Source organism: Phocoena phocoena, chromosome 10 (assembly GCF_963924675.1).
Source record: "Phocoena phocoena chromosome 10, mPhoPho1.1, whole genome shotgun sequence".
NCBI lineage: Eukaryota > Metazoa > Chordata > Mammalia > Artiodactyla > Phocoenidae > Phocoena > Phocoena phocoena.
Genome location: NC_089228.1, coordinates 69,172,853 through 69,200,594, shown reverse-complemented (window position 1 = coordinate 69,200,594; position 27,742 = coordinate 69,172,853). Strand labels below are relative to the sequence as shown.

The 27,742-nt window shown below is 38.8% G+C and overlaps 1 protein-coding gene across 1 annotated transcript; it reads left to right on the top strand.

Moving 5' to 3' along the window:
• Positions 1-5,361: 5,361 nt before the first annotated feature.
• Positions 5,362-25,120, top strand: GLO1 (glyoxalase I). Its single transcript, XM_065885676.1, has 6 exons — positions 5,362-5,517; positions 17,321-17,403; positions 20,191-20,331; positions 21,190-21,257; positions 21,969-22,058; positions 24,707-25,120. Exons 1-6 carry the CDS (start codon positions 5,434-5,436, stop codon positions 24,793-24,795), a joined length of 555 nt encoding a protein of 184 aa, XP_065741748.1. The 5' UTR covers positions 5,362-5,433; the 3' UTR covers positions 24,796-25,120.
• Positions 25,121-27,742: the final 2,622 nt, after the last annotated feature.

The window sequence follows — 27,742 nt, the reverse complement described above, 5'->3', positions numbered from 1 at the left end:
TTTTTTTGCGGTACGCAGGCCTCTCACTGTTGTGGCTTCTCCCGTTGCGGAGCACAGGCTCCGGACGCGCAAGCTCAGCGGCCATGGCTCACGGGCGTAGCCGCTCCGCGGAATGTGGGATCTTCCCAGATCGGGGCACGAACCGAGTCGCCTACATGGTAGGCCGACTCTCAACCCCTGCGCCACCAGGGAAGCCCTCCAGTACATTTCTGCGTTTACCCCTGACGAGGCGTGATGGGTCTCCATTTTAATTAGGTGTTTATATATATATATATTCTGTGCTACCCAGTAACTCAATTAGTTCTGAAACTCAGATTGTGAACATGCTGTAGTCCTGGGTGTCCTCATTTATAAAATAAAATGCAGGAGATAAGATGATCTCTAAGTTCCCTTCTTGTTCCAAAAATCTATAACTCCGTGATGTTTGGTTTCAAGCCTTATTGACTGAAAGATGATACTATGGACAGAAATAAAAACATCAAGACAACCCACTGGAAATGTCTAAATGTTGTAGGGAATGTGCAATTAAAATACACAGATTATCAATATTTGTTGTTATAATTGTCCTAACATAGCCACATGATCTTATTATCAAATAACAATTTAAGTAAGCAGCCATTCAAGTAAAATATATATGAAATATATATAAATATATATAAATATTGAGTAACTATCCACAGTTCATTCTTTGAGCTTTTTTTTATGGCTGAAACAGCATACCTATACCCTGTTTAGTTGTCCATCCTATTTAGTTTGAAAAAAAAAAAAACTGACAATAGAGACCTAAGCAACTAATAAAACAAAGTTCATTAAGGAAAATTAACTCTACCATAAAAGTATTTTAAACATAACTCTGAGTAGATTTCCTAATCTTAATTTTACTAACATACAAAACAGAACAAAAAACAAAACAGGTATGTTCACCTTGCAGTGGGTTGAATTGTGTCCCCCTAAAATAAGTCCAAGTCTGTTGTTTCCTGGTATCTGTCTGTGAATGTGACATTATTTGGAAATAGTGTCTTTGCAGGTAAACTTAAGGATCTCAAGGTGAGATCACCCTGGATCTACAGTGGGCCCTTAATCCTATGACTGGTGTCCTTAGAAGAGAAAGAGGAGAGAGATTTCAGACACAGGGAAGGAGGCCATGTGAAGACCCAGGCAGAGATTGCAGTTGTGCTGCCACAAACCAAGGAACACATGGAGCCACCAAAAGACGGAAGAGGCAAGGAAGGATTCTCCCCTAGAGCCTTTAGAGAGAGTATAGTCCTGCCAACAACTTGATTTCACACTTCTAGCTTCCAGAATTGTGAGAGAATCAATTTTTGTTGTTTTAAACCACCAAGTTTTTGATGATTTGTTACATCAGCTCAAGGAAACTAATATCCCTTCTACCAAAAAGGAAACAATTCTAAACTCTATTTGGAATTTGTGTCTTCTAAAATAGTGACTATTCTAAACTATTCCTTCCCCACTATTGCTGTCTTTTCTTTTGTTTCTCTATGTGGTGCTTATTACTTTTAAGCTTTTAAAAAGTATATTATATATATTTAAGAGATACAGAGAGGTATAAAGAATAATACAACTATCCATTTACCCAACATCCAGCTTAAGTTATGAAACAACGTCAAAACATTTAAGTCCCCAGTATATCCCTCCCATTTGGCTTTTTCCATTGTTGCTTAGAGCAAATCATGTTCTTGAATTTGGAGTTGTTTTTCCCAGGTACTTCCTGATGCCATTACTGGATGATTATTTAGCCCTAAGCAATACATTATATTCTTACAGAGTTTAAAACTTTTTTAAAAGTTGTATTGGTCATATGAATTCTTCTGCAACTTTTAATTATTTCATTTCTATTTGTGAGGTTTATCACTGTTGGAATATGTTCCTCAGATTCATTCATTTTCACTTATGTATATTAGTCCACTGTGAAAATAACACAATTTATTTTCTCACAGTTGGACATTTAGGTTTTATCAATTTTTTTTTCTATTCAAACTTTGTCTCTTATACTTAGAGTGTAGGCATAATAGTCCTCTGGATATGTACTTAGTAGGATGTACTGTATTTAACCTTACTTAAAGACTGTCAAATTATTTTCCAAAGTGTTTATAATAATTTAGGTTTCCACCAGCAAACACTGCTCCTCATTCACACCAACACTTGATACTGATACACTATGAATTAAAAAATTTTTGTCCATCTGAAGGGTATGAAGGGAACCTCATTTTTATATTAAATTGCATTTCCCTGTTTTCCAGTAAGTTAGAGCATTTTTTCATGTGCCTATTAGTTACTTGTGTTTCCTCTTTTGTAAACTGCCTATTTTTCTCTTTTGCCATTTTTTCTATTGAGTTACCTTTTCCTCATTGATTTGTAAGGGTTTTTACATATTATGGATACTGATCCTTTGTTGGCTATGTGTGTTGCCCATACCTTCTCCCACTTTGTGGTTTGTCTTTTTACTTTTTTATGGTGTGTTTTAGTTAAGATATTTTTTCTTTTATATTTTGTGCTTTTACATCTCACTAAGAAATTCCTACCATGAATTCATAAAGATATTCTCTGATATTTTATTCTTTACATGTTTAAGTTTTACCTTTTCACTTTTATATCTTTAATACACACTTGGACTTCTGTTTTTCTTTATGGTATGAAATGGAGAAATCTGCTTTTTTTTTTTTATATAGATAAATGATGGCATCCTAGCACCATTCATTGAAAAAGTCATCCTTTCCCCAATGATCTGTGGTACTAGCTCTGATCTAAATCAAGTTTTCATGTGTGTACATGTGTGTGATAGTTGTGTATTGCTGCACAACAAATTACCCCAAAACTTAGCAGCTAAAAACAACAAACATTTATTATCTCATAGTTTCTGTGGGTTAGGAATCTGGGAGTGGTCTAGCCCTAGCCGGGTAGTTCTGTCTCAAGGTTCTTACAAGATCAGATCAACTTGTTAAGGGGTCAACTGGGGCAGCAGTCACCTCAAAGTTCTCCTAGGAGAGGACCCACTTCCAAGCTCACTCATGTGGCTGTTGGCAAGCCTCAGATCCTCACTGGCTGTTGGTAGGGGACATCAGTTCCTTGCTACATGAGTCTCTACATATGTTGCTCACAACGTTTTAGCTTGCTTACCCGCTGAGTGAGAGATTGGAGAAAAAGAAAGAGAGAGATCCCAAGACAAGAATCACAGCCTCTACATAGTCTAACTCAGAAGTGACATCCCATCACTTCTGCCATATTCTATTCCTTAGAAGTGAGTCACTAAATCCATATTCATGGGGAGAGAATAACACAAGAGCATAAATACCAGGAGGTGGGGATCATTGGGGCTATTTTAGAGCTGCTTGCCACAGTTCCCATTTATTGATCTATACCAGTGCCATTGCCACATTGTCTTACTGTAGATTTATACTGTCTTGGATGGGTAGGTTCCCCTACTTTTTTTCTTTTTTTTTTTTTGGCCTTGCTGTGCAGTTTGCGGGATCTCAGTTCCCCAACCAGGGATTGAACTGGGGCCACAGCAGTGGAAGTGCCAAATTCTAACCACTAGATCACCAGGGAACTCCCCTTATTTATTCTTCAAATGTGTCTTGTCTATTTGGGGCTCTAAAATTAGAATCTACAATCAGCTTATTCAGTTCATTGAAAAACCCATCAGGATTTTTATTGGAATTGCACTACATTAATGTATTAATTTGTAAATGAATCAGTATTTTATGATATTGAGTCTTCCTATCCATTTACATGGTTTATCTCATATATTCTGGGAAGTTCGCCAGAGGGGTTAGAGGAAAAACACAGCTTGGGATGGCTTTTCAATAAAATGTTTCAGACAAATTTCTTTTGTCTGGGCTTCCTATGCAAAAATTCAGTGGTAATGCACAGTGTGTTGAGGGTTAGTGTATTGCCTCAATTCCTTGGTTTAGCAGCTTTAAGGTCTATCTCCATATCCAAGTTCTGTAGTTGTAGTACATTGAGTTTTGACAAGATATCCCTCAATATGTTAGCACCAGGTATGCACAAAATTTCTGTTGAAACTCTATACTTCAGTTTGCACAGGAACTCTCTTCTTATAAGAACAGCATCCCTCTTCTTTTGGGGAACTGCTTTGCCCCCTGGTTCCAAGCAGGTGGCTCTAATCCAGGCTGTCAATTACTGTGCTCTGACCACAGGAGTAAGCACAGGTCCTAGTCTAGGCCAACAGAGGCTCCTCCCTGGATTTTATCAAAATTGGAATTCAGGGAAGAGGTTCACTCTTTCTCTGGTGAGAGGCTGAGAGGCTGAGAGCTCCAGGTTTCTAGACAGGAGCAGTTATGTCTGACAAAATGAATCTGAGATGAAGAAAGAAGCTGAGATGAGAGATGGAGACATCTTGGTGGTGGCCAGGTGCCTGGTGCTAGATGCCTGGTGCGAGATGCCTCCCTGCCCCACTTCAGTTTGATTGGGTGAGCCAATAAATTCCCATTTTGCCCAACTCCCTGAAACCCAAATTCCTGACATCCATCCATCTTTTTGCTAATTTATATAGACCATCCTATTCACTTAAAAACATTGTCAAATCTCATTCCCCATTCATTTATTAATATAAAGTCCTTTCCTAAATTATGGTTACAGTGATCATGATCATTTAGTCTTTCAACAACAGGAAGTATTTATTGAGAATCTACTATGTGCCCGTCATCAAAGAACACAGTGATGACTAAGTTTTCCAATGAACACAATTAAAATATGTGCCTTAGCAAAATTAACGTAAAACTCACTGTAAGTTATGGACATTTACATAAGCAGTGAAACCATAACTTAAATCTCGTTTGATTCTCACCAAAATCCTGCAAGGAAGCGCAGAGAAGGTTCAGTAATTACTCCAAGCTTCTACAGCTAATAAACAGTGGAACCAAAACTTGAACCTAGGTCTCTGGCTAAGTCAGAGTTGTTTTAATTATCCTGTGCTGCTTAAAGTGAGAAAATAGTTTTGGATCCTTATAATTTAAAAATCATAAATCCCAATTCTCTTTCCATCAGATTCGTATTTCCTACCACGTTGCAGCCCTGAGGTATGGGTGGTTACTGAACTTTAACAGTTAAACAGAAACAAAATTAGGTCATCAAGCAACAGCGAGAAACGCGCTTTCAAGTTGGCTGGTTTGGATTTTTTGTTTTCAACCTCAAGGTGCCCTCCATCATACGCAAGGCACCTTGGGAATTGTAGTCTTGGTTGTTGAGCGCTGTGGCCCGAGGCGCTGACTCACTGGGACCCAATCAGCAGACAGCCAACTTGCCCTCCCCGTAGCAATTGGCTGGAATTCAGCGGCCGCCCACCCCGTGGTGCCGTCTTGCGGGCGCTGGTGAAGGGAGTTTCGCGGTCGGCCGAGTGAGAGTAGCTGCTGCGTTCCTGGCCACCTTCGTCCGCGTTACAACAGTGCGGCCATGGCAGAACCGCAGCCCGCGTCCGGCGGCCTCACCGATGAGGCCGCCCTCGGCTGCTGCAAAGACTCGGACCCCAGCACCAAGGTGGGCGCAGAACCTAATTCTTCAGAGTCGGGGCCCGCCGTGCGTGGCGCGACTGGGACCCCAAGGAGGGAGCAGTCCCTCGGGCTCAACCAGGCCTCGCTTGGGCTGGATGATTCGAACTCTGGATTCGAACCCCATCCTACCACCACTGCAGCTCTGCCCGCCTTGGGCGGATCGGAGTGGGCTGGGAAGAGGGCCAGTGGTGTCCAGTGGGGGATCTGGAGAGGGTCCGTTTCTTCAAGTTTGAAAGACTGCGATCCTGCTTGCTTTAACTTGCTTGATTTGGGACGGTAACAGGAAACCATGGCTAACCCAGGGTCAGAGCTCTTGTCTGTGGGTGTGCGTGTTCCCCAGGGCAGTAGAGGTGGAGAGTAAGAAAAGAAGTTTCTGAACTCCAGTCTACGTTCGAAGGTCTACGGGCCGGCTTTTCCCAGCCTGGATCATTTTCTGTAACTGTCCTGGCTCCGCGTTTAACTCCTCCAAACCAATCTGATAGCTCCTGACTTTAGCCGCGCCCAGAATTTCCCTTTGGGTTGGCCTTTCCGGTTGCTCACGGCCACACTTTGCTCGGTGGCCCCAGGAGAGATGGCAGGATCATGGAGCTTAGATCCGAAGGGAATCTTGGAAATTTCTTCACAGACCATCTCATTGCAGCTGAGACCCAGTAAGAGGAATGACCAGTTGCACATGAAGGCTCTCATCCCTTCAGCTTGCTTAACAGGTCTATACTGAGAGTCATTGTAACTCACTCAGGTGTGGTGCCTCCGGGCGTTGTCAAGATCAGACCGGGCAGCCGCTCTGGGGGTTTACTCCAGTGTACTCATCACTGTCAGAAAACGCCTTTGTATGTATTCATTTGACTGGGGAAGTTCTAAAATCCTTGACGTTTGAGTATGTGCTTTGTACAGACCTCTAAGACCGGTTGGTGACTTTAGTCCCTTCTTGCTCTTTGCCTTCAGGATGGAGAGTCAGACACTTCTAATTGCTAAATCCTTTGACTAGCACCTGGTAGTACTTAGCTTAGGAAAAATGTTAGTCACTGCAAAATTAAGAGGGAAGAAGTAAATATATACATTTCCTCTCACACTTAATCTTACTTTTTATACTCTTTAATGTTAATACCTTGTTATTTCACATAATATAGATTGAGTTATTCAGTGTAAATTAATTTCCCAGGTAACTGGGCATTTTATATACTGGACTATTAAAAAAATATTTCAAGGAGAGCGTGATAAAATTGATTGAGTACAATTCTTTGCATTCTTAATTTACACCTTTTTTTTTTTGGCTGCGTTGGGTCTTCGTTGCTGCAAGCGGGCTTTCTCTCTTTGCGGAGAGCGGGGGGCTACTCTTCGTTGCGGTGCACGGGCTTCTCATTGCGGTGGCTTCTCTTGTTGCCGAGCACGGGCTCTAGGCGTGCGAGCTTCAGTAGTTGTGGCTCGCAGGCTCAGTAGTTGTGGCTCGCCAGCTCTAGAGCAGAGGCTCAGTAGTTGTGACTCACGGGCTTAGTTGCTCCGCGGCATGTGGGATCTTCCGGACCAGGGCTCAAACCCATGTCCCCTGTATTGGCAGACGGATTCTTGCCACCAGGGAAGTCCTACACACTCTTAAGTTATGTCAATTTCTCTTGATTTGAAGTTTTTTTTGTTTTTTTTTGTTTTTGGCCATGCCATGTGGTATGCAATCCCTGACCAGGGATTGAACCTGTGCCCCTGCATTGAGAGCATGGAGTCTTAACCACTGGACCTCCAGGGAAGTCCCAGTAATTATTTTTTGAGATTAGTTGTTTTGCACCCTAGAAGCACCATATGGGGGACATAAAATGGAGTATATAATAGCAGCTGGGATATACTGAGTGTGCCAGGCCCCGGTTTGTTATTTTAAGTACATTACTTAATTTAATCCTCACAACAACCCTGTGAGGAAGGCATAATTATCTCCGTTTTATATATAAGTAGACAGTGGCACAGAGGTGTTGAGTAATTTGCCTAGCGAGGAACCCACACTCCCTATTGTGCTTCTAGAGTACTGACTATAGCAGTAATTTTGGAACTTGACATGAAGGAAAGTAGAAAACCTAAGTGAATTAATTCAGTCTGATCACTGATCATCTGCTATATGTAGGGAGCATGGTAGATACCTTGGGGGACATTCAAATGAACAAGATGAAGTTCCTCCCTTCACCAAACATACACCAACTCTAACATAAGATGGAACTGGGATTATGTGCTTTTGAAATTATAAAGCACTGTGGGAGCCCAGAAAGTAGAGATTTTCAAAGGTGGCATCTGTGGTATACACAGGGTATTTGGAGGCTGAAGACCTATGTTTGAATCCCCAATTCTATTATTGGCTATAGTGATCTTAGCAGGGTGTAAACAAAGCTGCTATAAGGATAAAATGTATCTATGATCTTTAAACTATGAAAAGCAATACAATTCAAGGTTGTATTTCAACTGTGGATATCAGGGAATGCGTCAAGCAGAAGGTGGGGGTGAGTCTAGGCCTTGAAGGATGGATGGGGTCCCAACATCACATGGGAGACGGTTACATGGGAGGGCATTCTAGGTGGAGGAAACATCTGAGCAAAAATGTGGTGAGATGGCAGAAAGATGCAATGTGGAGCATGTTCTGGAGAAATGAGTTACCTTGTTTTTGGTTCACGTTCAAGTTATCTAAGTGGTGGAGCAGTGGTAGAGAAGACTAGAATGGTAAGTTGGAGCCAGATCATGGAGAGAGCTTAGAATGTTACTTCTAAGAAAATCGAATTTTATATAGTTAGTGGGGAATCACTAAGGGATTCAAATCATTCTACAGAATAGATTGGAGGGATCCAAGCCTGGAGGTGATGAGAACACCTAAAAGCCTCTTCCAGAAGGTGAGAAAAGTGATGAGGGTCTGGTTTGGAAAGAAGAGAGAACAGCAGTGATAGAAAGTCAACTTGTTTGTTGATTATTTGCATCTTTGTCATAAAGGCAGACCAAAGAATGTACGGCTGCACCACCTTCTGGGCTGTCTTACTTAGCTAACTTTCTTCAAAGGCCAAGTGCTTCTTTTCCCAAGTAGTGATCTCCTGAAATACATTCTTTTTACTGTCTATCAGTGTCCTTTGATAAAATTATTTGGAGTCCCTTCCCATCTGAGTGGTAAATGATGAGGTCAGGGAAAACTTTCAGTGTTGGCGACACTTAAGCTGGGTTTTACCAAATCAAAGGAGGTAGCTAGGCAGAGTTGCGGGTAGGGGTTGAGGGAAGAAAGAATGGCAAGGAAGGAAGAAGGACAGTGGCCAGATGGATGAATGACTGTTCTCGGCAGAGAGAACTGTAGTATATATAAAAGCACGGTGACATCAGAGAGCTGATGCAGGGACCTACAGGTATACAATGAGACTGAAGTTATAGGCAATAGGAGTGAAGGGGAGGGTACATAAAACAGTCATTGGGATGCTCAAAGAAAATATGAACATTTCCACTTGGTTCATTTGTTTTTCTCATCCTATGAAGATTTCTGTTTGGTAAATATGTTTTTTTAATATATGCTTTATTATTATTATTTTATTATTATTTATGTATATTTCTCTGTGTATACAATTAAAATATATATACATTTATGATGGGGCATGCTCTTTTTTTTTTTAACTGATAAAGGTATGAAATCAAAACCATTTCAGGTGACCAGTTTAGTGGAGTGGTAATAAAAGATGAGGTTAGAGAAGTATGCAGCAACTGTATGTGCTTCCTTTGGGGACTTTCTTCTAAAAGTTGTGAGGTACCACTGAAGGATTGATTTTTTTTTTTTAACATCTTTTTTTTAAAAAATAGATTTTATTTATTTGTTTATTTTTGGCTGCGTTGGGTCTTCATTGCTGTGTGCAGGCCCTCTCCAGCTGTGGCGAGCAGGGGCCACTCTTCGCCGTGGCACACGGGCCTCTCACTGCGGCGGCCTCTCCCATTGTGGCTCCCGGGCTCCAGAGTGCAGGATCAGTAGTTGTGCACGGGCCCAGACACTCCGTGACATGTGGGATCTTCCTGAGCCAGGGCTCGAACCTGTGTCCCCTGCATTGGCAGGCGTACTCTTAACCACTGAGCCACCAGAGAAGCACCTGAAGGATTGATTTTTAACCTAGAAATGACACAGTTAGCCTTTTGTTATAGAAAGATCAGTCTGGTACCATTATAGGAAGATCACTCTGGATTGCATTTGGGTTAGCCTGCAAGAAGCAGAGAGACCAGGCAGGCTTTGACAGTCGTCTAGGCAGGAAGTAGAGAGGACATGAGCAAGGTAGTAGTGATCTTTGGAAAGGCAAGGAGAAAGATTCCAGAGGGACTGGAGCAGTCAGGTTGATGGGACACTTGGATTGGATTACAGATGGAGTGGCAAGGAAGGAATCTGAGAAGACTTCAGGGGTCTGACTTGGGCTGACACCCAAGTCAGATTCTAGAGGCATTCCCTGTTGGTGATGTAGGAGGCAGTATTTATTTGGGCTGTGATTAATTTGATATTTTGACTCAGGTGGAAATGTTGAGTAGACTGGATGGAGATGTAAAACCAGAGCTGAGGTTAGAGGTATGGCTGCAAGATTGAAACTTCCCTTTTCTGAAGATGGAAGGTGGTAGAGGCAATGGAGATTTTGATTTTGATTCTGAGTAAGATATAATATGTAAAGCTCCTTAGTAACAGTTCTAGAGAAATGAGTGTCTTCATCACTAGAAAGAGAATTTGAAAGGTAGGACACAAAGTCAAGAAACTTTTTTGCCACTGTTGTAGCTTTTTAAAAAATATATATATATTATTTATTTATTTATTTATTTTTGGCTGTGGTGTGTCTTTGTTGCTGTATGCAGGCTTTCTCTAGTTGCGGTGAGCGGGGCTACTCTTCATTGCGGTGCACAGGGTTCTCATTGCGGTGGCTTCTCTTGTTGCAGAGCACGGGCTCTAGGCGTGTGGGCTTCAGTAGTTGTGGCATGCAGGCTTAGCAGTTGTGGCTCGCAGTCTCTAGAGCTCAGGCTCAGTAGTTGTCGCGCACGGGCTTAGTTGCTCCGCGACATGTGGGACCTTCCCGGACCAGGGATCAAACCCGTATCCCCTGCATTGGCAGGAGGATTCTTAACCACTGCGCCACCAGGGAAGTCCCCAGCATAATTCTTAAAAACCCTAGGATTTTCAGAATGGTTATGAGCATTGGCTTCAACTTCAAGTCACCAGCGTATTAGCTCCTAACAAGAGAATCAGCCTGTCCTTGGAAGCTTTAAAGGCATTGACTTCTCTCTAACTATGAAAGTCCTAGGTGATATCTTCTTCTAATATAAAGCTATTTCATCCACACTGATAATCTGTTGTTTAGTGTTGCCACCTTCATTCATTATCTTAGCTTTTGGATAACTTGCTGCAGCTTCTACATCAGCACTTGCTGCTTTACCTTGTATTTTTATGTTATGGAGCTGGCTTCTTTCCTTAAACCTCATGAACCAACCACTGCTAACTTCAAACTTTTCTTCTGCAGCTTCCTCACTTCTCACATCCTTCTAGAATTGAAGAGAGTTAGGGCCCTGCTCTGGATCAGGCTTTGGCTTGAGGGAATGGTGTGGCTGGCTTGCTCTTCTATCCAGACCACTAAAACTTTCTCCGTATCAGCAATAAGGCTGTTTTGCTTTCTTATCATTTGTGTGTTCACTGGAAGAGCACTTTTCATTTCCTTCAAGAACTTTTCCTCTGCTTTCACAGTTTGGCTAACTGGTGCAAGAGGCCTAGCTTTCAGCGTGTCTCAGCTTTTGACACACCTTTCTCACTAAGCTTGATCATTTCTAGCATTTGATGTAAAGTGAGAGACATGCAACTCTTCCTTTCACTTGAACACTTAGAGGCCATTGTAGGGTTATTAATTGACCTAATTTCAATATTGTGTCTCAGGGAATAGAGAGGTCCGAGGAGAGGGAGAGAGATGGGGCAATGGTCTATCAGTGGAGCAGTCAGAACACACACAATTATCAATTAAGTTTGTCATCTTATGTGGGCATGGTTCACGGCACCCCGAAAGGATTACAATAGTATCATCAAAGATCACTGATCACATATCACCATAACAAATACAATGAAAAAATTTGAAATATTGTGAGAATTACCAAAATGTGGCACAGAGACATAAAGTGAGCAAATGCTCTTGGAAAAATGGCACTGACAGACTTGCTGGACACAGGGTTGCCACAAACCTTAACTTTGTAAAAAAACAAAACAAAACAAAACAAAAAAAACAATATCTGTGAACTGCAACAAAGTGAAATGCAATAAAACAAGCTGTGCTTAGATAAAACAAAAACAGGAGGACTCTGAAAAGCAGAGAGAATGGCAGACTGGCTAGGGACCTTGAGACCCTAGGAATAACATGGTGGTATACACACACACACACACACACACAAGCTATGCAAAGAGTGTATGCAAAAACACTATAGATAAATCAAAATGGAATTATAAAAAAAAAATTCCAGTGACCCACAAGAAGGCAAAGATAAAAAGAAAGGACAAACAGAAAACAAAAATAAAATGGCCAATATAAGCCCTAATATTTCAATAATTACATTAGATGTAAATATACCAATTAAGACAGATATTGGTGGAGTGGATTTAAAAGCATGCCTCAAGTTATCTATTTGTGAGGTGATGGGTGTTAACTAAATTTGTGGTAATCATTTCTCAACATATGTAAGTTGAAGTCATGCTGTATACCTTAACCTTATATAATACTGTATGTCAATTATATCTTAATAAAACTGAAAGAAAAAGAAAAATAAAAATAAAAACATGCCCCACCTATATGCTGTCTACACGAAACTCACTTCAAATGTGATGACAGAGGCAACTAAAAGGATGGAAAAAGATATATAAACATTAATCAGAAGAAAGCAGGAGTGGCTATATTGTTTCAAATGCAGTAGACTCTAGAGCAAAGACAGTTATCATAGAGAAGTACATTATATAATGATAATAGGGTCCATTGACTAAGAAGACATAGCAATCCTAAATGTGTGTGCCTCAAACAATAGAACTGCAAAAAATATGTGAAGCAAAGACTGATACATGGAAGGAAAAAGAAAAATCCACAGTTTTAGTTGGAGACTATACTCCTCTCTCAACAATTGATTGAACTAGACAGAAAATTAGCAAGGATATAGACAAACTCAGCAACACCATCAATAAACAAGATCTAATCAAGATTTATAGAACATTACAGCCAGTAACAGCTGAATACGGGCATAGCTTGTTTGTATTGCACTTTGTAGATACTAGGGTTTTTTTATACAAATTGAAAGTTTGTTGCAACCCTGCATGAAACAAGTGTGTTGGTGCTATTTTTCCAACAGCATTTGCTTGATTCTCTCTGTGTCACATTTTAGTAATTCTTGCAATATTTCAGACTTCCACTGTTATATTTGTTATGGTGATCTGTGATCAGTAACCTTTACAACTCACTGAAGGCTCACATGATGGTTAGCATTTTTTAGCAATAAAGTATTTTTAATTGAGGTATGTACATTTTTTTAGACATAGTACTATTGCACACTTAATAGACTACAGTATAGAGTAAACATACATGCACTGGGAAACCAAAAAATTTGTGACTTTTTTTTTAATATTTATTTATTTGGCTGCACTGGGTCTTAATTGTGGCACATAGGATCTTCGTTGCAACATGCGGGATCTTTTAGTTGCAGCATGCGGGCTCCTTTAGTTGCATCATGCAGGCTCTTAGTTGCAGCGTGCAGAATCTAGTTCCCTGACCAGGGATTGAAGCCCCTGCACTGGGAACGTGGAGTCTTAACTACTGGACCACAAAGTCCCTGTGTGACTCTTCATTGTGATCTTTGCTTTGTTGCAGTGGTGGCAAACCCATGATATTACCGAGGTATGCCTGTATAGTTTTTTTTCAAGTGCACACAGAAGAGATACCAAGGTAGACCATATCATGGGCCCTAAAACTAACTTCAACAAACTTGAAATAATTGAAATTATATAGAGCATGTTCAACCACAGTAGAATCAAACTAGACATCAGTAGCAGAAACATAACAGGAAAATCTCTAAAAACTTGGAAACTAAATAACACATTTCTCAATAATCTGTGGATCAAGAGGAAGTCTCAAGGGAAATTTTAAAAATTACATTGAACTGGATGAAAATGAAAAGAGCATCTCAGCTAAGACAGTGCTAAGAGGGAAATTTATAGTATTAAATGCATGTATTAGGAAATAGGAAATGTCTTCAATCAAGAATTTGTTTCCTTCTCAAGAACCTAGAAAAAGAAGAGCAGAATAACGCAAAGCAAACAGAAGAAAGGAAATAATAAAGAGCAGAAATCAATGAAATTTAAAACAAATTAGAAATAAATCAGTGAAACAGCTGATTCTTTGAAAAAAACCAGCAGAATTAACAAACTTGTATCAAGACTGACAAGAAAAGAGAGAAGACACGAATTACCAATATCAGGAATGAAATAGGGGATACCACTACAGACTGCAGACAAGAGAAGGGTGATAAGGGAATACTGAAAACAGTTCTACATACATAAATTTGACAACTTACATGAAATACACCGATTCCTTGAAAAACACCAACTACCATAACTTACCCATATGAAATAAATAATTTGAATAGCTCTATAACATAAGGAAATTGAATTCATAATAATCTTTTTAAAAAAATATCTTCAGTTCCAGATGATTTCACTGGAGCATTCTTCCAAACATTAAGGAAGAATTAGCATCAATTCTACACAATCCCTTCAAGAAAATTGAAGAGGAAGGAACACTTTTATTCATTTTATAAAGCTGTCATACTACCCTGATATCAAAACTAGGTGAAGACAGTACCAAAAAAAAGAGATATTACCAATATCTTTCATAAGTATGGATGTAAAAATCCTTAACAAAATATTAGCAAATAGAATTCAGTGGTATATAAAAAGAATCGCATACCATGATCAAGTGAGGTTTACTCCAGGTATGCAAGGCTGGTTCAGTATTAAAAAAAATCACAGTAACTCACCATATTAGGAAGCTAAAGAAGAAATATCACATGACAAAATTCAACACCATGATTTAAACACTTTTGTTTTTTCAGAAAAAATAGGAATGGGAGGGAACTTCCTCAACTTGATAAAGAGCATCTATGAAAAACTTAAGAGCTAACATTATACTAAATGGTGATGCTTTCTCCTTAATTTGGGGGAACAAGACAAGTTTGCTCTCACCACTCTTATTTGACGTAGTGCTGGAAGTTCCAGCTGGTACAGTAAAGCAAAAAAGGAAATAACAGTCAGGCAGATTGGAAGAAAGAAAGAAAACTGTCCCTATTTGCAGATGACATGATTGTCTACATAGGAATCTTAAGGGGTCTAAAAACCCTGGAACTAGTAAGTGGGTTCAGCAAGGTTGCAGAATACAAGATAAACATACAAAAATCAATTGGATTTCTATATATTAGCAAAGAACACATGAGCACCAAGATTAAAAATACAATACCATTTACAGTTGCTCAACAAAATTAAATATCTAGGTATAAATCTATCAAACATGTACAGAATTTGTATGCTGAAAATTACACATCGTTGATAAAGGGAATCAAAATCTAAATAATGGAGAGACATACTGTGTTCATGATTGGAAGACTCAGCATAGCAAAGATGTCAGTTCTCCACAAATTGGTATACATGTTTAACACAGTCCCTATCAAACCTTTTCTCTTTAGATATAGTCAAGGTTATTCTAAAATTTATGTGGAAGGCAAAGAGAGTAGAATAACTAAATCTTGAAAAGAATAGGGTGGAAGGAATCAGTCTATCTGATTTTAAGACTTGCTATATAGCTGCAGTAATCATTACTCCATGGTATTGTCAGAGAGATAGACATAGATCAGTGGAAAAGAGTAGAGAACCCAGAAATAGACTCACACTAATAAACCCAACAGATTTTTCACAAAGATGCAAAAGCAATTCAGTGGAGAAAGGACAGATTTTTCAACAAATGGTGCTGGAGCAGTTGGCCATCCATGGGTAAAAAGTGAAGCTTTACCTGAGTTCACATCTTATACCAGAAAATCCATTTAGAGGTGCTCAAAGGGACCTTGACTTTGACCCTTTGGTTCACTCCCTGCTCCACTTTTTATAGTTTTGTCAGGATTACATTGTAGGCACGTAGTACATGTACTAGAAATTTCCCTGATTGTACCTTTAAAGTTTTTTCACAGTAGTTTTAAATTAATTAGATTTGGAGATTGCCCACCCCGACCCTCACAAAAGACTGATTATTTCTATCATTCTTCCTTTTTATAAGGCAAAGGAGCAAATCTTTGTTACCTTGTAATCATCCCAGAAAACCCAAAGATAGTTTGAGCATAAAAGACATCTTTTATTATTCTGAATTTAGAGCATAAGAAGGAAAAGACAAAGTTAAGAACTGTCTCATGAGACAAGACATCAACTTTAGTCTTTTTTAAATGCAAGATATATTTATTTCAAACAATATTTTAGAACCATAGCAATAAACAGTGATTTTTAGAAACTTTTAAAGAAAGGAACATTTTTCCAAGATCATTCAAGTGTTTATCAAAAGTAGCAGAGGTATTCTGTTACAGAGAGTTAGCAGAATATCTTGGTGATTAAAAGAAAACTGTTATCTGAGCATAGAATAACTTGATCATTTTATAAAAAGCAAGCCCTGCTTGTTTTTTTATATCGTCCGAATAATACTTTGGCAACAAAGGTTTTACACACCTCTATTTTTTATGAATAACTCCACTAGCATTGAATATACTTTTAATCTTTTTGGCATGTATAGACTCCTTTTTACAAGTTAAAAATGATTTTAGAGTTTATGTTTGTGTTTTCTTAGAAATAATCTATCATGTTAAGTCTTCTCAGTCAGAAAAATGGTGTATCTTTCCATTTTTTTAAACTATTTTTTCCAGCTTTATTGAGATAAAATTGACATATAACGTGTATGTCATATACCATGAGCATGTCCAAGTGCTTCTAAAGCAGCGTTTTAAATGTCTTCATATATTCTATTATGCCTGTGTCATAATTTATCTATTTCTTCATTGTTAGAGGTAGGTTAGCAAGGTGGTTGAAAGCAAGGACTTTGGAACCAAACTGTTTGGACTGAAGTTTTTTCTCTGCCACTTACTTTCTTAGCAGTAAAATGGGGATGGTATAATACTTATCTCATAGAGTAGTTGTGAAGATTATATAAGTTAATTTCTGTAAATCATTTAGAACAGTGTCTGGACCATAGTTACTGTGTAAATGTTGTGATGAATGTCTTTATACATAAATCTTTGTCCAAGTTTCTAATTATTTCCTTACATAGATTTTTAGAAGGGCAACATTCTGATCGATGAGTATGAACTCTTTAAGAGTTTTAAAGACTCTTCAGATCCAAATTGCTTCTTAGAAAGATTGTAGGATAGGTATAGGGATAGGATAGCATAAGGATAGGGATAGGATAAACAGGGTTGTTGAACTTGTTTTACAGCACTTGGCACAGAATCTACAGAAAAGAAAAAACAAACAAACAAACAAAAAAAACACAACTCTGTAACTAAGGTACCTGGATTTGAACATAGCCTTTATGGACTGAACACAGGTATTTAATAATAATAAAGCCATGATGGACTGAGGGGACAAAATTTCTTTCTTCTTAAACAGTGTGTTACAATGGTGGACTGTTGGTATTTTGTTACAGGAAGCAAAATTAGTGTTGGTAACAAGTAGTAAAAGTTAAAGGTGTTTAATATATACTGTTTCCCTTTAGGATTTTCTCTTGCAGCAGACCATGCTGCGAATTAAGGATCCTAAGAAGTCATTGGACTTTTATACTAGAATTCTTGGAATGACGTAAGTAAACTGTTTATTAGTGCCTATAATGTTTAAATACATAGCTTTGCAAATATAGGGAATGTTTTCAGATCCATTGTAAAAATGGATTAAAGTTTGCTTCAAAGGTCACAAAAGTCCTTTTGGCCAGGAGTCTGGGACTAGGCTTGACTGACTAGGGGTTCTGTCAGGTTCCTCTCCTCTATCCCAGCCAGGCTCACTGGGCAACATGACACCAGTACTTGCATTTTCTCTGACTCCCTTCTCTCTAAGAGCTGCCAGTTAAATCCTTAATGTGTCCAGACTGTTTTGATGTTATGGCCACTTTTAGCCTCTTGTTTACTTCAGAAAAGATATAGCTATTAAGACACAATACTTAGAAAATGAATGAGTTTTAGGTAAACTCATTCATTTTCTAAGTTTTAGGTAAACTGGCCGTCTATTCCATTTTTATAGGATGTGTTCTCTTTTGCTGAATAGGTAATATTCACTGATCTTATAATCTTTAAGACATTTCTTTTTCTTGATTTGTTTCCCAAAATAACATGAGGGTTTTTATTTGTTTTGGGTAATATAGATACATAAAGAATAAAACAATCTTTAATTTACTGCCTAGATAACCTCCATTGACATTGAGAGAAAACTTCAAGTAATACAGTATATGTCTGTGTTAGAAAATCTGACCAATTCTGAGAAATACAAAGTGAAAAGTGACAGCTTCCGTCCCCCAGTCCTCTTCAAAGATAACTGCTGTTAACAGTTTCTTATAATTCTTTCCAGAAAAAGTAGTTTTGTATGTATTTATGACATATTTAAAGGGCAGAATGAAACCAGATTTACTGAACACGTGCTATTTGCCAGGCACTTTATATCTCATTTTGTTGTCTTCACAGTAGGTTTATGAGATAGCTTATATCCCTATTTTACATGGAAGGAAGAAACCAAAGCTTAAAGACATTAACTTAATGACCCCAGATTCCACAGTGGGCACATGGCAGAGCTGGAATTTGAATCCAGGTTTGATCAACTCCAATGTTGACCTTGTTTTTAAAGAGCCCCCAACTAGGGTACAACTTGACATTATATTGAAAGATATGCTGAGCTGAGAAAAGCAAGTTAAAACAGGTTCAGGTGTTCCATTTCCCATCGGATTGGTCCGTCTGCTTTGGTAGGTGCAGAGATAGTTTTCAGAATTGGAGTATTTGAGGTGTTTGATACATCATTATAAACAAGTTAGAGTAAATCTTATTTGTGATGAGTCAGTACCTAGCTCTTAGTGGGCCAAGGCATATAACATGACAGTGATAAGTAAAAGATTTGGAACAGAACTCTAGAAACTTTCCATTTGCTATGCTGCAACGATTCCCTCTTGTTGATTTTGAATGAGGTCATGTTTGAGCATTTAATCCTCCATAATCTAAAGAAAATTGTATTGTGTGTGTCCTCATTCTACCCTACTCCTTGCAAAATAATCTTACCCTCTTTAAACTCAGTTTAGAGGCCACGACTTCAGTGAATCTTCTCAGAACCTCAGGATGAGTAATTCATCACGCACTCTCATGATCAGTCTCTCCTTTTCCACTGCTCTTTCCCCTCAACCTACAAAAAAGCTTAAGTCTTCTCTATTCTAGGATAATTCTTGCCCTCCGCTCTCTTTTGCTGTCCTTCCCGTCATCATGACCATCTGTACAGGCAGACCACCACTTACTGTTTCACTTGCTCACCTCCCATTCTCCAGCTTCTGCTGTCGTGTGCTGCTGAAACTGCCCTCACAGGACCTTTCCATGTCTGCTCACCTCTTCTCAGACCTAATCCTGTCTGAGCTTTCTGCAGTATTTGATACTGTAACCACTTTATTGTTGACATTCATGTCTTTTGTGATATTAATCTGTCCTTCTCTCTTAACACCTATCCTCAGTTTCCTAGGAGTTTTGGCATAGTAAGAACTCAATAAATTTATTTTTCTTTAACTCAGTGCCATATAGCTGAAAGAACAATAAGGTGTGATGTGGTATATTTTTCACTAAAAATAAATAAAATTTTCTTTTGAAGATACCTTTTGCCATTTATAAGCAAGTACCATAAATCCAACTAAATTGCATTATATTTGAAGAATTGATGAATTACAAAAGTTTCCATTTTTATTTTTATTTTGTTTTTTGCGGTACGCGGGCCTCTCACTGTTGTGGCCTCTCCCGTTGCGGAGCAACAGGCTCCAGATGCACAGGCTCAGCGTCTGTGGCTCACGGGCCTAGCTGCTCCGCAGCATGTGGGATCTTCCCGGACCGGGGCACTAACCCATTTCCCTTGCATCGGCAGGCGGACTCTCAACCACTGCGCCACTGGGGAAGCCCAAAAGTTTCCATTTAAAAAAAAATTTTATTTCACTGATATATACAGATGAATAAATTTTTTTAAATGAGACTTTTTAAAATTGATTTTCCTTGCTTTTTCTATTAAAACAGCCTCACCAGGCTTCCCTGGTGGCGCAGTGGTTGAGAGTCCGCCTGCCGATGCAGGGGATGCGGGTTCATGCCCTGGTCCGGGAAGATCCCACATGCCGCGGAGCGGCTGGGCCCGTGAGCCATGGCCGCTGAGCCTGCACGTCCGGAGCCTGTGCTCCGCAACGCGAGAGGCCACAGCAGTGAGAGGCCCGCGTACCGCCAAAAAAAACCAGACCAAAACAAAATAGCCTCACCATGTACAGCTCTTATTCTTAGTAGAACTTGAATATTGTTATGTTGATTTTAGTATGAATCAGCTTTTCCTATTGTTAATTGATTCAGACTTGTTGTTGTTTAATTTCAGACTACTCCAAAAATTAGATTTTCCCACTATGAAATTTTCACTCTATTTCTTGGCTTATGAGGATAAAAATGACATCCCAAAAGATAAAGATGAAAGAGTAGCATGGGTATTCTCCAGAAAAGCTACACTTGAACTGACACAGTGAGTATAAGTTTTAATTTCTTTTATATACTCTACATTATTTTGAAGCTTATTTTTTTTAACTTTTTTTCCTTTCTTATCAGCTTAATTCAAACCAGGTCTGCCTAATCACTTTCAACTTGTAACAGTATGTTTGAGTATTTTATATGGATCTTATGGTCTTTGTATTGCTCTTGTGGCATGGATAGGGCAAGTGAGATCATTTGCCTTTTAGACAGAGAATATAAGACTGAAATGGCAAGATATTTTTCAAACGGTAGCTGATGAATGTTTAGGTACTGTAAGTAAGGTCTTCATAATTTCAGCATTTTTGTTGAAATTGGCATTCCCCTTCTTTCTTTTTTATTCTTTATGTTGTTTCTGTGCACCCGCTAAAAACTATCAAAAGAGCATTTGTTACAGGGTGTGTGATTTAATGTGTCCCCTGATTCAAAACAGCCCTGGAATCAGAAAGACCTAGACATGAGTCTTGGCTCTGACAATAGCTCTGCGACCCTAAACAAGTTATATCACCTCCCTAAGTGGCAGTCTCATTTATAAAATGGAGATACTCAGATCTAGCCCTTGGAGCTGTTCTGAGGACTTAAAGAAGTATAAAGTACTTAGCACAAGAAATGATAGTTGCTATTATTATAATTATTGTTCTTATCCAGATGCCTAGTTTTATTGTCTCCTTAGTCATTCTTTCCCCTTTTGCTCTTTCTGTAGTTGAAAACTTAATATTTACAGTAACAGAGATTAGACCAAGTATATTAAGTAGCATATATACATGGTAAGATTTCAAAGATTGTTGCAGCTTTCTTTTCAGAATACCTGTTCTCCAGGTCACTTGCAATTATGTTTTCCCTCCTTTTGTAGCAATTGGGGCACTGAAGATGATGAGGCCCAGAGTTACCACAGTGGCAATTCAGACCCTCGGGGATTTGGTATGTTTGCCTATTTGTGTGTAATAAACATGGATTTGTGTGATTTTTCCATTGTGTACCTATTTATGATTGTAAGCAATCTAAAACATTAAGTATAATCAATTTGTTAGGAGTATGGTTTTTTTTTTTCCACAAATAATTTTATTTAGGAGTTGTTTAATTTCATCATCTCAGTCTAAACTTTTTACATTTACTCTCTCACAATGATTTTACTTTTCAGTTTCAGTATTATATTTCCAGTAGATGTTTTAATTTAAAAAACAAAAAAAACAAAAATGATGGTTAATAATAATCCCGATTTCTGCCAGCATACACTTCTGCCTTGATCTCAAATCTCTCAACCAAAACGAGTATTACCAATTTAAATTGGCTGCTATATAGTCAGTATCAATAATAAGCCTATTAAGCATGAGTAAATGGTTCCTCTTTTGTGTTGTAGGTTATTCTTAACAGATCAAACTATTTATGAGCCAGTATTGGGCTATGTTAAATAATTTATAATTCAGAGCAACTAATTAATTTATTATACCCAGCCAGTTAGATTCTTGTTCTTTAATGTATTATAGGTTTTGAACCAGCTTGATTCAGTCTGTTTTCAGATGCCTTATGTTTTGTAACAAACTAGTTTTGGAAGCCACTTGTGGCACATGGGTACCCTGTTGTAATTTTTCCTTCTTTCTTTCTGCCTTGTTTTGGGGGTGATTACCTAAGGTCACATTGGAATTGCTGTTCCTGATGTTCACGGTGCTTGTAAAAGATTTGAAGAACTGGGAGTCAAATTTGTAAAGAAACCTGATGATGGTGAGTCTGCTACTTGTTTTCTTCAGGCCTATGTTTAGTTATATAACATTTACTAAGTACCCACAGAGGGTACTGTTGTAATAAAATCCTTTTGGTTGCAAGTAACTTGGAATTCTACTCCAGCCTGCTTAAGGAAAGAAGGGAAATGATTGGAAGAATACCTAGTTATCTCAGGGAACTGAAAGGCAGCACCTAGGGTGGCTTCACATGGGACTAGTCATAGGATCTAGAGAGCTGTCAAGGACCTAGGCTCTCTCTCCACCCCTTGACCCTACCATTCTCTCAGTGACCACCAGCTTTCGCTCTCTTGGGTATATCTAACCACGCAAAAGAGTAAGTTCCTTAAAGTCTGTTTCATCTGCTGTTAATGTAACTACACCAAGTCTCTTCAGTTAATAATTTCCTGAATTTTTTTTTCATCCTTTTTCAACCTTTGCGTGTCCTTCAGTTTTAGATATATCACTTGACATAGTATATATCTGGATTTTGTTGGATTTACATGTATTATAATTATTTTATTTAGATCTGTTTTTGCCACCATATAATTTATTATTTAATTTTCATTTGAAATATTTCACTGTTTCATTTCAATCCTTTTTTTTTTTTCAATTAGGAGATTTGATATCCAAATATCCTCCTCCCTAGTAAGGAAAGAACTTGCTTCCCTCTACCTCCATTATGTTGCTGTTACTCAGGCTGGGATATTATTGGTTTATTTTTCCTTTTTCTTTAGCTTTGGCTTTTTATTTTAAGATAATAAATATATCAAGGTATATATTTTTTCTCCATAGATCTCTTGTAGCATCTTTCAGATTTTTCTGTCCCTTTATTAAGTACCTCAACCAAAACTGTTTTTAAAGGGTTTGTGAGGCAAAACTCTTGAAGCTCTGTATGTCCCAGAACCATGCCTTTATACATATGAATGACAGTTTTGTTGACTATAAAATCTTAGGTTTATTTTCCTTCAGTCTTGAAAGTACAACTATATTGTCTTATTTTTCCCATCCAGTGTTGCTGCTGAAAAATCTGATTTGTGTTCCTTCATATAGTTTCTTCTGTTTTGTTCTAGAGGCTTTTTATATTTGTTATTTCTTTGTCCTTGCCTTCCTTCTGGGAGATTTCTTCAAACTGGCATACCAGTTAGCTAGTTTTTCCTCAGATGTATCTGTTCTTATATTTATCTTCTGTATTCTCACCTATTATGTAATTAATTTCAGCTATTATGATATTGATCCTGAATTTTTGCTGGGCTCCTTTAATATTTTCTTGTTCTTGTTTTGTGTTGGTCGTATTGAATATTCCTCGTTGCTTTTACATGTTTTAATAGTTCTTGGCCCCCATTGATCTAATATTTGTTCTTCTGTTTGAATGTATAATCCATTGTTTGTTTTATAGTTATATTCCTCAAATTCTTATTATTTTGGTCTCAGAGGTTTCTTTGTTGTTGTTGTTTTTTGAAACTGAAACCATTAGCTCTTCCAAACATCAGGCAGTGTGAATGGGGGAAGGCCAGACCTCAGTCCTTAAAAATCCACATGTTCTCAGGGAGATGTGCTGAGCAGAGAGAGAAAATAAGAGTTAAACAAATACTTCACACTCTGCAGTCAGATCCTTTTCCCCCACTTTGTCCCTGATGGAGTAGTAGTATTAGTAGGAGACACTTCTGGGATTGTCTTTCCCTCACCCTGGTTGTGGGGAAAGTGAAACCTCTGGGAGATCAGTTGGTACCCACCTGTCTTTCTGCCCTTATCTACTCCCGAGGACATTTGAACCAGTAGTTTCAACCCCCCCCACCCCCACCCAGTGGGAGTAGGTGCTAATGTCCAAGGCACTGGGAGAAGCAAGAGCCAAACTAACAAAACTGTTTATTCTCCCACAGCCTTGTGGTCCAGCCAAAAGTACCCCCTTCCACACAAAGCAGGTTAAAACAGTCACTACCCCACCCCCACCGTTCCTCTCCCCAACTATCACCTCAGGGGCATTGTACTTTTTTTATTTTTCCTATTTTTTTAATCTGTGTTCCTCTGGGGTTGATCTTGAAGAAAGGAGCCAGAGATGGGAGTCAAACTACTTCAGCATCTTGGTACCAAAATAAATTTCCGAGGTCACATTTTTCCATTTAAGCAAAGAACTCTACTACTAGACCTACTAACCTCTCAATCCCAGTTTTGAATTCCTGGGAGAAAGAATCTGATTGGCAGAGCTTGGGTTACATAGAATAGCGTATGACCTAAGCATCTCGGTCCTTTGGCTGTGTAGATAAGCCATGCTACCTCCTCCCTTGAGCACCTATCTATTTCCTTTATCCTCTTTAAAATAAGACAGTTTCTTTGACTACTCAACTAGTAGCATGAAGTGATAATGTGCAGGTGAAATAAATACCTGAGACTTACAAGATGCAGCCAGTCCCACAGTTTATTTCAGGAGAGTTGGTTTACAGCTGTGTGTAGAAGATAAAATATGTCATTCTGAAAATCGTGCATCTGGGCAACACTGACAATAGAATTTTTTTAAGTTAAAACTATAAACAAAACAATGTAATTAACTAAAATACAAATTAAAAATTGAATTAATAAAAAATGTATTTTAAAGTTTTAAGGGTTTTTTTTTAAAGTCTTTTCAATAATGAAAATCATTTTGTTTTACAGGTAAAATGAAAGGCCTGGCATTTATTCAAGATCCTGATGGCTACTGGATTGAAATTTTGAATCCTAACAAAATGATAACTATTATTTAGTTCTGTGAGAATGCTGCTTTGAGATTTCAGTGAAGACATTGTGGAAGGTAAAAAAGGAGACAATGTGATTCAAGATATTCGTTTAACAGAAGCAACTAGGACTGATGGATTATTGTCTCAATTCAAATTGTTCTTAAGTCTATTTCCCTTTCCTATTTCAGCTATGTTTTTCACCTAACTGTTCAGTCATTCTAGTTTTAAAGTAGTGCTTTGTCTTATGTCCTTGAATGTAGTTGTATAACTACTTTTTTAGGCAATAATTAGAACAATTCCGTTCAGAGGCTGCATTTTGCCTTCTATCTTCTGACGAGATACAAGTCTACAAGTCTGCCTTTGAATCATCATTTAAAAAAAAAAAACAACCACTTAACATGTTTTGTTGTGATTACCTTCTGAGGTTTCAATTCCTCAGAAGTAACTTCAGAATGGGAAGTAAAGAACCCCAAACAAAAATGAAGCTTCGTGTATATTTCAAGTAGTATAAAGTTTATTTTACAAAAGAAAAGTTACTCTTGGGAGAAATTCAGAATTATGCTGAGAAGGATGTGGATAGAAAAACTAATTTTTTCTTCGTTACAAAGTACTTTGAAAGTTGAAGGACTAACCTCTTTATTTTGGGATGGGGAAGAGGATGGGAATATTACATACTGGGTATGCAAACACGGACTAGGCTGTCACATACTTTATCTCCCTTAATCCTCCACAGTATCCTGTGAGATAGAAAGTAGGCTGGACATGCAAAATAACTTTAATGAATCCAAGGCAATATAAATAGGCTAAGGACTCAAGATCTCATCATCATTTTTAGTATTTAGATTATACCTCAAAAATTAGTACCTTGGGGCTTCCCTGGTGGCGCTGTGGTTGAGAATCTGCCTGCCAATGCAGGGGACACGGGTTCAAGCCCTGGTTCGGGAAGATCCTACATGCCACGGAGCAACTAAGACCGTGTGCCACAGCTACTGAGCCTGCGCTCTACAACCCGTGAGTCACAACTACTGAAGCCTGCGTGCCTAGAGCCCGTGCTCTGCAACGAGAAGCCACCGCAATGAGAAACCTGCGCACGGCAACGAAGAGTAGCCCCTGTGCACAGCTAGAGAAAGCCCACGTGCAGCAACAAAGACCCAATGCAGCCAAAAATAAAATAAATAAAATAAATAAATTAAAAAAAAAATTAGTACCTCACAGTACCTCCTTCACTAGTGTTCTTTGTAAAAACCTTCAAAGAGTTTGAGCATTGTCCTCTCAGCTTTCGAGCCTGAGTACCACGGTGAGGAAGAAGCAGTGGAGGAGGTCTGGAGAATGCGGCCGCTCTGGGGATGCCTGGTTGTCCCTGTGCAAGTGGTGCTTGTGTTTCTTGTGAAGAGCCCCTACCCCAAGGTCTTCCAGATGCCAGTAATCATTTAGGATAAATTATGTTCAGTGATAACATAACTTAGTTATCAGAAATCAGCTCAGTGGTCTTCCCTGCCATGATTCACATTTTTTTTTTAATTTTAAAAATTTATTTATTTATGGCTGTGTTGGGTCTTCGTTTCTGTGCGAGGGCTTTCTCTAGTTGTGGCAAGCGGGGGCCACTCTTTATCGCGGTGCGCGGGCCTCTCACTATTGCGGCCTCTCTTGTTGCGGAGCACAGGCTCCAGATGCGCAGGCTCAGTAATTGTGGCTCACAGGCCCAGTTGCTCCGCGGCATGTGGGATCTTCCCACACCAGGGCTTGGACCCGTGTCCCCTGCATTGGCAGGCAGATTCTCAACCACTGCGCCACCAGGAAAGCCCCATGATTGACATTTGATAGGTTTTAAAAAACAAACTGATTTTGAAAATCTCTTATGGCGTAGATAATAAGAACATCCAGTTTGTGGTTTAACTACATTTGGATTTTTTGTGGACTCTAGTGGAAGACCTTTGGATAGGCCTTGCCAACTGTGCTTACACTGCTAGAAGCACTTTCATTTCCTTTTTGGATGGAATGGATTTATGCGAGCAGTTTAAACAAAAAGCAGTACTTATAGACTGAAGTAAAATAAAATTTTAGAAAAGACTGTGTTTAATTTGTAAACTTCTATCCAGCATGTTCTTTTAAAAAAAAAAAATCTGCCCTGGGGGAGTACTGCAAGGATTTTTGAAGGGGCTTGCAGACTCATTGAGAACTGGGAATAGTTGTAATTCTATACATCAGGCAAAGCACATAATTTCTATGGATAAGGAAGGGTCGGGAAGATGAGAAGAGGAAAGTAAATGGATAAAGGATTTGGGTAGAAAAAGTGCAGAGAAGAAGAGAAGACAAATATCAAAAGTGAGTCATGGAAACCAGTGCTGGTACATTTTGGGTACTAGCATTACCAAGTGGGAGGGTTATTAGATTCATAAATTTAGTCATTTAAACCTTTTTTCCTCAGAAAGAAGCCTTCTCTACTTGCTAAGTAAAACTTGCCAAAAGATAGCCCTTGCTACTCTTTAAATCTGATCCCTGTATGCATTGAAAATATATGTATTGTATCACTGGGCCTTGCTAGGGATTAGAACAATTCACTTCTAAATTAATTTATCTGAGCATCAGTGACATGAAAGGGTGAATTAGAGCACAATAAGTTTTCTTCTTTTCCATTATTGGACAGCCAGACTGTATAGCTTACTGTTAATGTAAAATAAATCAGTTGCTCATGAACCCTACATAAGACTCAGTTATAACACATATGGTCTGAATAGGAGCTGATGACTGTGAGAAAATCGCTACGGCTTCCCCATGTAGCATTCTGACCAGGGTCGCGTACAGTGTATATAAATATTCCTTGGCAACACAACTGCTTGTGAAGAGGGTTATATCGGTAAAGGTGCATGCTGCTGACAATAAGAAAAGACCTGGGCTTCCCTGGTGGCGCAGTGGTTGAGAGTCAGCCTGCCGATGCAGGGGACACGGGTTCGTGCCACGGTCCGGGAAGATC

What these genes read in the sequence shown, in the direction of transcription:
- GLO1 (XM_065885676.1), top strand. Translation starts at nt 5,434, where the DNA reads ATGGCAGAACCGCAGCCCGCGTCCGGCGGCCTCACCGATGAGGCCGCC. An exon ending in GCTACACTTGAACTGACACA is followed by an intron (nt 20,332 to 21,189) that starts GTGAGTATAAGT and finishes CTCCTTTTGTAG; the next exon opens with CAATTGGGGCACTGAAGATG. An exon ending in TTCAGACCCTCGGGGATTTG is followed by an intron (nt 21,258 to 21,968) that starts GTATGTTTGCCT and finishes TGATTACCTAAG; the next exon opens with GTCACATTGGAATTGCTGTT.